The sequence below is a fragment of the Equus asinus genome, chromosome 12 (assembly GCF_041296235.1).
Source record: "Equus asinus isolate D_3611 breed Donkey chromosome 12, EquAss-T2T_v2, whole genome shotgun sequence".
Classification (NCBI taxonomy): Eukaryota; Metazoa; Chordata; class Mammalia; order Perissodactyla; family Equidae; genus Equus; species Equus asinus.
In genome coordinates, this window is record NC_091801.1 from 1,860,238 (window position 1) to 1,872,365 (window position 12,128).

General features: G+C 37.0%; 1 protein-coding gene across 1 annotated transcript in view; it reads right to left on the bottom strand.

Moving 5' to 3' along the window:
• CNBD1 (cyclic nucleotide binding domain containing 1) overlaps window positions 1-12,128 on the bottom strand; it is a 391,920-nt gene that overhangs the window by 158,393 nt on the left and 221,399 nt on the right. Inside the window, exon 7 of the mRNA XM_070480954.1 lies at window positions 7,953-8,146. Within this exon, the coding sequence (XP_070337055.1) occupies window positions 7,953-8,146 (194 nt within the window). The remainder of the gene's footprint in view (window positions 1-7,952; window positions 8,147-12,128) is intronic.

The following is a 12,128-nucleotide window of genomic DNA, read 5'->3' on the forward strand; positions in this document are numbered from 1 at the left end:
GTCAGTGCAGCTAATTTAAGTTTTTAGCATTCTGAAATAAATTTTAGTGAATAATCACATATTTGTCCTTCAGCTGACTTAAACAAAGACAAAAGCTCTAGAGTTGCTAACAAAATTGTCGGCCTTTATTTCTATCCTTTTTTGACAAAGTATTCTATCAGAAATAGAGGAGAATAGGATTTTAGAGGTGTGAACTGCCCACCAGCCAGCTTGCAATAAAAATCCATCACGGCAGTACTGATCGTCTCTGACATGCTGCAGCAGTACAGCTGATAGAACTTTTAATGGTATTGAACAGGGCTAGGTATGGGCAGAAGCAAATGTACTAGAAGTTACGTCTCAGATCTTTGAGATGTTGGGGGATGAGTAATTATAAGAACCATGGAACAGAATGCCTTTTGCTGGGGATATCAACACCCTGGAGAAAGTCAGTGAAAGTCTGACAGAACTCAATCATCAGCTTAAGGTGAGGTAGGTACCCAAGGGCTCCACACAGCATATAAAGAAAATCTCCTTTTCTACAGTTGGAAGACAGAAAGAGCTAAAGATTGGGTCCAGTACCAAATTGTAAGGATAGCATAGCTCCACTTAAGGTTGCTTTCACAACCCTAGCAAGTATTCTATTTAACCCTGAAACTGTAAAACCTGGGTACATAAAGCAGCCATCGGTTACAGTGAGGAATATGGAGAATGCATTTAAATAAATGGAGTTTTGGCTCAGGTCTGGTTCACAGTGTCTTCACTGGGTCCACAGACCCACCTCATGGCAATTTCCATGGACCTTAAATTATAATTTGAATGGGTACTTGGTAGAGTTCCCACATTGGTTTCTTGGCCCTCGTGGTGAGAGCCACCAGCAAGGAAGATCAAGTGGAAGCCTCTGAACTTGTTCTCTCCCTACCCTCTTCCAGCTCAGCCAAGATAGTAAATCAGAAAGACACCAGCAAGATGGTAGACTAGGAGGTCTCACTCAACACTTATGCCTCCACAAAAACAAGACTTTAACAGCTATCCACAAATGAAAACCGTTGTGGGAGAGTGTTGGAGCATGATTAAGAAGGCGCAACATCCCAGCGGAGCACAAAATACCAAGAAAGCCACTTAGAAAAAGGAATGAAGCCTTTTGCCTGTGTCACTCCATTCCCCAGGCCAGCACAGCTCAGTGCCAAGGTGAGTTCTCTGGTGGGAGGTAAGGGAGAGCAGATGACCCCAGCAGCCTTCACAACTGAGGACCCCACAGCCTTTGCTGCTGAGGCCCTCCACAGTCGTCGCCAACGTGGACCCCAGCAGGCAGAGAAAATGGAGCCCATGCTGCTGTGTCTCCCTGGAACTGGAACTACGGTGCACCCCTCAGTGCTGGCAATGCTGCAGCCCCTGTGTCTTGGTGCATGCATGCCCTGGACCCAGCACCACTTTCACACATGCGATCTACTTAGAGGGGAGAGAGAGAAAGGGACAGAAAGCTTACTTAGAGAAATAACAATCCAAAACTTCCCAAGCCCAGAGAAGGAAATAGACATTAACTTGTCACGAAGCCCAAAGAACCCAAGGAGGTTGAATGTAAAGAGGACTACATCTATCCATTATAATTAAATTTTCAAAAGTCAAAGACAGAGAACTTTGAAAGCAACAAGAGCAAAGTAATTCATCACATTAAAAGCAACTTGCATAAGACTACCAGTGAATTTCTTAGCAGAAACCTTGCAGGCCAGGAGAGAGCGGAATGATATATTCAAAGGACTAAAAGAAAAAACTGCCAATGAAGAATACTATATCTGGCAAAATTATCCTTTAAAAATGAGAGAGAGATGAAGGCTTTCCCAGACCAGCAAACACTGAGGGAGTTCATCACCCCTAGACCTGCCTTAGAACTGCTAAAAGGATTTCTTCAACTGAACCAAAACCTGCTAAAGAGCAATGTGAAAGCATAACTCTAACTGTTAAAGGCAAATATATAGTCAAATACAGCTAATGTAACATAGTAATGGTGGCATATAAATTTCCTCAAACTCTAATACAAAGTTAAAAGACAAAGTATTCAGAATAACTATAACCACAAAAAATTGTTAATAGATATACAATACAAAAAGAAGCAAATTCTGACTACAAGTACACAAAGTAAAAGTGTAGAGTTTTGTGTGTGATTGAAGTTAAGCTGTTATCAACTTAAATAGACAGATACAGGGTATTTTATGCAAGCCTCGAGGTAACCACAAAGAAAAGCCTATAATATACACAAAAGATAAAAAAATAAAATTGGGGGCTGGCCCCGTGGCCCGGTGGTTAAGTTCGTGCCCTCCATTCCGGTGGCCCAGGGTTTCACAGGTTTGGATCCTGGGCGTCGACATGGCACTGCTCATCAGGCCACGCTGAGGTGGCAGCCGACATAGCACAACCAGAGGGACCTGCAACTACAGTACACAACTATATGCTGGGAAGCTTTGGTGAGAAGAAGAAGAAAAAAGAGTATTGACACAAATCCCTACCAAAAAATATTAATCAAATAACAAAGGAAAACAAGAAGAGAGGAAGGAAGCAAAACAACTAGAAAACAATTAGAAAAACAGATAGAAAACAGTTAACAAAACAGCAATGTATGTCCTCACTTAAGTGTAAATGCATTAAACTTCTGAATGAAAAGACATAGAGTGGCTGAATGGATAAAAAACAACGACCATATAAAGAACACAAGAACCAGTGATATGCTGTCTATAGGAGACTCGCTCTAGATGTAGGGACACACGTGAGAACAGGGGAGTTCCACAGCCCACGTTCAATAGTGGATGGAGCATCCAGGCAGAAAATCAACAGAGAAATACCTGACTCGAACAGCATCTTAGACCAAATGGACCTAACAGTCATACACAGTACTTTCCGCCCAACAGCAGAAGAATATGCATTCTTCTTAAGCACACAAGGAGTATTCTCCAGAATAGATTGCATGTTAGATCACAAAACAAGTCCTCACAAAACTTAAGAAGATCAAAATCACGCCAAGTATATTTTCCAACAACAATATGTAACAAGAAGAAAATGGGAAAATTCACAAATATGTGGAAACTAAACAACACACTCTTGACCAACCATTGACTCAAACAAGAAATCAAGAGGCAATTTAAAAAATATCTCAAGACAAGAAAAAAAGAAAAAAAGAAACACGCATACCAAACTTTGGGATGTAGTAAAAGCAGTCATAAGAGGGAAGTTTATAGTGGTAAATGCCTATACTAAAAAAGAAAATTTCATGTAAACTAACTTTACACCTAAAAGAACTAGAAAAAGAATAAATGAAGCAGAAATTTAGCAGAAGGAAGAAAATAATGAAGATTAGAACAGAAATAAGTCACATAAAGAACAGAAAAACAACAGGAAAAAATTAATAAAACTGAGGGTTTTTTTGAAAAAGATAAAATCGACAAACTCTTAGTCTAAGAAAAAAAGAAGTCTCAAATAGATAAAATCAGAAATGAAAGAGGAGACATTAGAACAGATGGGTCAGAAATAAAAAGGATCATGAGAGACTAATATGAACAATTATATACCAACAAATTGGATAACCTAGAAGAAACAGATAAATTCCTAGAAAGATACATCCTACGAAAAGTAAATCAAGAAAAACTAGAAGCCTGAGCAGATGAATAGCAAATAAGAAAAATGAATCAGTAATAAAAAATCTCCCAGCAAAGAAAAGCCTAGGAGAGAATGACTTCACAAGTAAATTCTACCAAATATTCAAAGAAGAATCAATACTAATCATTGTTAAACTCTTCCAAAAAGTAGGAGAGGGAGCACTTCCAAAGTCATTTTATGAGGCCAATCTCACCCCGACACTAAAGCCAGACAACGAAACCACAAGAAAACTGTAGTCCAATATCTCTGAGGAACGTAGATACAAAAATACTCAATAAAATGCTAACAAACTGAATTCAACAGTATGCTAAAAGAATTATACACCATGACCAAGTTGGATCTATCCCTGGGATGCAAGAATGTTCAGTATTTGTAAATTAACCAATGCGATGCACCACATTAACAATTAAAGATAAAAACTACATGATCATCTCAACTGATGCAGAAAAAGCATTTGACAAAATTCAACACCCATTCATGATAAACACTCAACAAAATAGCTATAGAAGGAGTGTACCTCAACACAGTACAGGCTATTATGAAAAGCCCACAGCCAACATCATAACCAATGGAGGAAAAACTGAAAGCTTTTTCTCGAAGATCCAGTACAAGGCAAGGATGCATGCTCTTGCCACTTCTATTCAACATAGTACTAAAGTCCCAGACAGAGAAATTGGAGAAAGAAGAAAGAGAAGGAGGAGGAGGAAGCAAAGGAAGAAGAAGGAAGAGGAAGGGGAGGAGGAGAAAAGAAAGAAAGAAAACACATCCATATTGGAAGAGAGGAAATAAAATTTCTGTTCTCAGATGTACACATGTGATCCCATATGTACAAAACCCCAAAGACTCCACCAAAAACTGTTAGAAATAATAAATGAATCCAGGAATACAAATTTTGCCGCATACAAAATCAGTGGCTTTTCTATACACAAGGAACAAACTACAAAAAGGAAATTAAGAAAACAATTGCATTTATAAGACCAATAAAAAATATAATAAAACATTTAGGAAGAAACTTAACCAAAGAGATGAAAGACATGTACACTGAAAATTATAAAACACTGATGAAGGAAATTAAAGAAGACACAGATAAATGGAGACATCCTGTGTTCATAGATTGGAAAAAATATATACTGACAACAAAACAAACAAAAACAAACAAAACAATAAAACATCTGAAAAAGAAATAAAGAAAACCATCCCATTCATGATAGCATCAAAAACAATAAAATACTTAGGAATAAATTTAACCAAGGAAGTGAAAGCTCTGAACAACAAAAACTGTAAGACTTTGATGAAAGAAATTTAAGAAGACACAAACAAATGGGAAAATATCTCATGTTCATGGATTGGGCAATTAATATCAATACGTCAATACTACTCAAAGCCCTACATAGATTCAATGCGATCCCTATCAAAATTCCAACAGCATTTTTCACAGACATAAAAACATCTTAAGATTTGTACAGAACCACTAAAGACCCTGAATAGACAAAGCAATTCTGAGAAAGAAGAACAAAGCTGTAGATACACTTCCTGATTTCAAACTATACTACACAGCTATAATAATTAAAACAGTATGGTACAGGTATAAAAATGGACACATAGACCAATGGAACAGAACAGAGATCTCAAATAAACCCCCACATATACAGTCACCTAACATTTGACAAGAACACTCAATGGGGATAGGATAGTCTCTTCAACAAATAGTGCTGGGAAGACTGGATAACCACAAGAAAAGTGAAATTAGACCCTTACCTTATACCACTCACAAAAATAAACTTGAAATGGATTAAAGACTTAAACATAAGATCTGATATGGTAAAACTAGAAGAAAACACGGGAAAGAAGCTCCTTGACATACAACACCAAAAGCACAAGCAACAAAAGGAAAACTAAACAAGTGGGACTACATCAAACTGAAAACCTTCTCCACAACAGAAGAAACAATCAAGAAAATGAAAAAGCGCCTATGGAATGGGAGAAAACTAGATATCCACATGCAGAACAATGAACAGGGACCCTTATCTCACACCATTTATAAAAACCATCTCAAAATGGATTAAAGGCTTAAATGTCAGACCTGAAAACATAAAACTCCTAGAAGAAAATTAGAGAAAAAGCTTCCTGATGTTGATCTGGCCAATGATTTTTTGGATGTGACAACAAAAGCATAGGCAACAAAAGCAAAAATAGACAAGCAAGATTGTGTCAAACCAAAAAGCTTCTGCTGAGCAAAGGAAACAATCAACAGAGTGAACGGCAACCCATGGAATGAGAGAAAATATTTGCAAACCGTATATCTGATGAGGTTAATATTCAAAATATATGAGGAGCTCACACAACGCAATAGCAAAGAAACAAATAACCCAATTAAAAGATGGGAAAAGAACCTAAGTAAACATTTTCTCAAAAGAAGATATGCAAATGGCCCAAAGGTATATGAAAAGGCGTTCAGCATCATAATCATAAGGGAAACACGAATCAAAACCACAGAGACATCACCTCACGCATATGGTAGAATGGATGTTATAAAAAAGATGAAAGTTAAGTGTCGGCAAAGATATGGAAGAAAGAGAATCCTTGTACACGGTGGGAACGTAAATTGGTACAGCCATTATTGAAAACAGTATGGATTTTCTTCAAGAAATTAAAAATAGGACTACTATATAATCCAGCAGTCCCACTCCTGGGTATACACCCAAAGACACGAAATCAGTATCTCAAGATTTCTGCACTCCCATATTCATTGCAGCATTATTCACAATAGCCAAGACAGGGAAACAACTTAAATGTCTATTCATGGATGAATGGGTAAAGAAAATGTGTTATATATATGCAATGGGATATTGTTCAGCCTTTAAAAGAAGGAAATCCTGCCAGTTGTGGAAATGGAGAGCTATTGGTCAAAGGGCACAAAGTTTTCAGTTATGCAAGGTAAGACCTGGAGATCTAACAGGTAGCATAGTGACCACAGTCAACAATGCTGAATTGTACACTTGAAATTTGCTAAGAGGGAAGAACTTTAGTGCTCTCACCACACACACAAAAATGCTAACTATGTGAGATGATGGATATGTTAATTAGCTTGATTGTGGTGATCATTTCACAATGTATACATATACCAAAACATGAAAACATACATCTTAAATACATACAATTTTTATTTGTTAATTATCCCTCAATAAAGCTGGGGGAAAAAAAACAAACAATACTACATCCCAGGTAGAATGACAGAGATTAGTATGGTCATCACAGACCTAACGCAGGATTCAGAAGTGGTGGTCCCATCATACTCCCATTTAATCCATGAATTTTTCTCTCAAAAAACAAACAAGTAGATCCTGGAAGATTGCGGTTGGCTACTTCAAAGTCAACCAAGTAGCCACCCTAATTACAGCTGCTGTGCTAACTGTGATAGTTTTTTCTAAAGCAGATTGAAATGGTACCAGGTACATGGTGTGTGGCATTATTTTCCATCCCTATCAGGAAAGAAGATTTAGAAACATTACCTATGTGTGTGTGATTGACAATATACTTTTATGTTCTTGTTTCATTTTTTATCCTTGTTTTTCTTTTCTTGGTTATATCCATCCTCATTCTTCTTGAACTTGAGAATGTTCTAGGTTGTCCTGACTTCAATTCATAGTGTGAAATAATTTGGCTTTAATTGGTTCCTTTGACTCTTTTCTAATCTGAACATTTGACCACTCTAAATCAAAATCTGTTTTTTTTAGCCACAATTCTAGTCAAACCAGATCTGACCCCCATGTGGAGTACCCAGAGATAAAGAAAGACATTGAGCTTTTATTTCTCGACCTGTTGATAGTCTTGAAATATGACATATAAGCAAAGGAGTTTCTTTAAATAAGACTTTCTGCTGGTGATGGAATCAACTGCTTAACTGCCTTAGCCTTGCTCTGGATGTAAACAGGAGAAGCACACATTCTTAACTTGATTTAAAAGGCCCTGAGTGATCTGTCTTCTATCTCCCTTTCCTTGAATCACCTGCTCGATCTCCCTTAGCACAACTACCCCCATTCCTCATTCAGTGATTCAACCACATTGGCCTTGTCTCAGTTATCAAATGCCCTACACCACCCCTGGGAGTGGGCAGCGTGTTGTTGAAGGCATCCCTCATTGAAATTTTTCAACACATTTCAAGTTCAATAGTAATAGCATAATTTTTATTTTTAAAACATATATTATCCTGAATATTTCAGAACTACTAAAGATATCTGGATTTAAATATCTGGAAGAGAGAAAATGTTACAATAATGATACTTTAATGCTTATGGAAAAAGCAAATATTCATTTCTTACCATTGAGTCACACGAAGGTATGCGCAGCCCAGCAAGGAGAGAGTTTTTGAAGTCTTCATCAAAAACAAAGCTGTGGTAATTCTGAGCTATGAAGGAGGCTTTTGACTCATTTTCTTCCACCAGACTTTTATATACCCGTGTTTGAGGTCTAGCTAGGCCTTTCAGTATTATATAAAATCCATCGTTTGCAATGACTGAAACAAAACAAAACCAAAAAAGATACACTGTCGACTTTATTTCCCAGGCTCTTGGCTACAGATACGACTACCACACACACTACATTTGTGTTGCTTTCAGCAGATTCCTTTAGCTTACGCAAGGACAATGACTTTAAGGTACTACCGAGACATTCACAACTAATCTACTGGAATACCAAGAATAACAAAGGCATGTCTACACGTTTGCGGCATTCTTTCCTGACAATTATTTATCGTAACCAATCCTCTTATAAAACTGATAGATTCCAGGAAAGAACCACGGTAACACATCACGATTAACAGATTTAAGATGTGAGAAAAATAGCACCAGAATAGCTAGCCCTTGAGCATTTTAAAAATTTTACCCTCCCCTCAAAAAGGCCATTCTGCCTGTTTTATGTAAGCAACCATATATACCTACTATTAATTCAGTGGTATTCATTTGTGAGCATTTTGAACGCAACTTAAATCACTTCTAGTTCTTCTGAAGCCTGTCCTTTTGGAGAAGCAGGGCATGAGAAGTGGATGGTGTCTCTCTGTTTCTCAACTGTCTGCATTACTTTATAGAACGGGAGAAAATTATTCAAGTGCTATGAAAAGATCTTTTCTTACACTTTGCTTATTAACTTGCTGTACATAGCAACTTTACAAATTGATTTTCAGGGACAATTGTGCGTCTTTTTTTAATGCTGTAAGGCATGCCAACTGCTTGCCTTCTCTGATTTTTCCTAAACTGAGTTCTTATTAGGAGGCCTTTCTTGGTTGTCATCTGTACACGATGACTACAGGAGAGCGATTTTCAGTCTTCTTTGAAGCAAGGGTTATGTTTGCTTGGATGTCTGAGCTTAAAATAGATTCCTTTCTGGGTGGTACAGTATCACTGCTTATTAAACATCTAAACTGCGTGGCAAGGGCACTGCAGAAACATAGTTTTTTAATAGCTATCAGATAAGCCGTATGAAGACAACATTGTAGTAAGTACAACGTAATGGTAAAAGATGATAAAATTTTGTAAGACTCCTGATGGTTTTGACCAATTACATAGGGGAAGAAAGCAGGTAGGGGAAATGTGTATTCCAATATATACATTTATATTCTCTTTTTAAATAGAGTTAACAGGCACTTCTTAGCATAGAATAAAAGTCGTGAAAAGAAATGCATTGTGTGAAATAACTGTATTGCAAGGGCTGCTGGTTGCCTACCCAATATGAATTTTCTGTTTCCTTTACTAACAAAACCACAATTTTATTGGGTGTTGCATGAACCAGTTTAAAAACTACATTTCCCAGACACGCTTACATGTGACATCATTCTTTTTTATAAAACATTGGGAGAATGTTTGCTTTCCAAATGTGAACACCACTCCCCCTTCCTTGCTGCCTAGAACAGGGAGGGACATGCTGCTGCATCTGCATCAACCGTCTCACGACTACGAGGAAAAGGCAAGGAGAATCTCAGAGGTGTCACCCTGACAGCTTCAAACCACCTGTCTTGTGACTCCTCATTATGTAATGTAAATAAATCCCCCAATTTCCGTAAATCAGTGCCCTTTGGTTTTCTATTACTCACAGCTGAACATAATTTCTGTGTGGCCATTGTTGGAATTTCACTTAACTCTAACCATGAAATATGTTCGTCTAAAGTGACGAATGTAACTTTTCTGTTCCTCGGAAGAAAATCTTCCTTTCCCTTCAGGCCTCAGCCCAGAGACGGTGAACTTGACTAAATAATCTGCTTACAAGGCATTAATTTTCACACTTGCATAATAAGAATAGCTTTAATATTAAGGAGGCCCTTAAGGAGTTAAATAAATTTGGAGAATTTGAGAACCATGGACAATATTTTGTTCAGAAAATATCTCATCAACCCTCCAATTATACTTACAAAAAACCCCCAGTCAAATTAAGCTATTGCAGAAGCTGCTAACTCCACTTATCTACAAAGTTGGTGGCTGCACTTGAAATGCAAGGGGGGAACCTTATTGTAAAAGCAAATGTTGGTATTAATATTAGGAAGACATGATTTTAAATGATTTACTATGGATCGATTCTTCTTTCTTTTCAAAATAAGGCACCATAATGGATCAAGTGCTGGTCCAGGAGGCAGGAGGCTGCAGCTCCACCTTACAGTGCTGGCCCTCGTAAGTCAGGGTAGCATCCCCATTCTCCTTCTCCCTCCCTCCCTTTCTCTCCCCACTCCCTTTCTCTCAGTCTATATTTGGTAGGAATATGGTTTTAATTATGGTAAAGTAAGACTATATGTGTGACCCAGATAGGTATCAAGTTTCATTTTAAGCGGAAAAAAAAAGCACATTATAAAGTAATAGATGTTAGTTTAAAATGTTTTTTAAAGACGTCAATATATGTGTAACTATGAATACATGTTTATGGTAAAGACAAAAATAAGTCCAGATAGGGATTTGGTAGTATAGTTTTTCACAAGAAAACAAAGTGTAATTTAAAGAGAGCTCATCAAAAAGGATGCTGTTAATTACTGAGCAAAATAAGAGCGCTTGGTTAGAACTGTAACAATATCTTTCCCTAGATTTTCTCCACGAGGTTAACGTGCTTAGACCTTAATAAGTGGTTTGAGTCGCTATTCCTAAAAAAAATGGCTCATTAAGAAACAGCCTTTCTATCTAGATTTCCATAATCTGGAAACACAGCTCTTTCTGTCATCCAAATATGCTAACTGGCCGTGAAGAGTAAGCGCCACATACCAAGCATCAAATATTTGCCGTGACTGTGAAAGGTTCTCTAACACTAATCCTTCTAATAACTCGAATATCATATATCATTAGTCTATTTTCCAGATAGAGAAATTAAGGCTCAGAATGATTAAATAACTTGTCAAAAGTCACAAAGTACCTTAATTTCTGGAGGTTTCAAATATATTTCAACATCTGAAGATACACACACACGTACAAAGCCACAAACACGCATACCCACACAGGAGTGCTCTCTATGTGGGTATGTGTGTGCATTATCTTAAACGTGTATTTCCGCAGTGTAGCATATGTGTACATATAAGTATTTATATACACACACACATATATACTTATATATATACATAGAAGTTAGTTTATAGATTTTATAATGGAGGATTGAAAAAATTCTTACTACTTTGTTACAAATTTCAGTTCAGAAATTGACCCTAAATTATTTCCTGAAATTAACATAGCTGGTTTGTTTATGAATCTATCAAAATTAGTTTGGAAGAAATTTGAAAATAAAATCATTTAAAAGAACCTTCAGAAGCATATGCAGAGTGAAATGAACTTCAGAGAAACTTCATACAAATATTTGGAGAGACAAACACAAAATCCTCAAACAACAAAAAATAACATTATAAATTGAGTCTAAAATGAAGAATCAAGAAAAAAATATGAAATATAACAGAAACAGAAAATTCTCAGATCGTATTCAAGTAATATCTAAAATCAGTCCTCAAATATATGGACAAATGATATAAACACCATGAAAAATGAGTTACGCTCTCAAATAATTAAAATACTACTTAGAAATCACAAAGTAGTATTAAATTTATTAATTGTGAGAAAAAAGATGTTTATTAATACTTCAAGATAAATACAAGCTTTTGAAATCTCTAAACTCAAAGAAACAAATAGCATAGGCTCCTAGTTCAAATTTTCAAGATACGCAAAATTATTTCACGTGACTTTCACGAAAAAAGAATACTCCAAGCATCTAGGAAAAATTTGACTATAAGAATTAAAACAATATAGATAAAAATGGAATTAAATCAGGGGCTGGCCCCGTGGCCGAGCGGTTAAGTTCCCGCGCTCCGCTGCAGGCGGCCCAGTGTTTCGTTGGTTCGAATCCTGGCGCGGACATGGCACTGCTCATCAGACCACGCTGAGGCAGCGTCCCGCATGCCACAACTAGAAGAACCCACAACTAAAAATACACAACTATGTACCGGGGGGCTTTGGGGAGAAAAAAGGAAAAAATAAAATCTT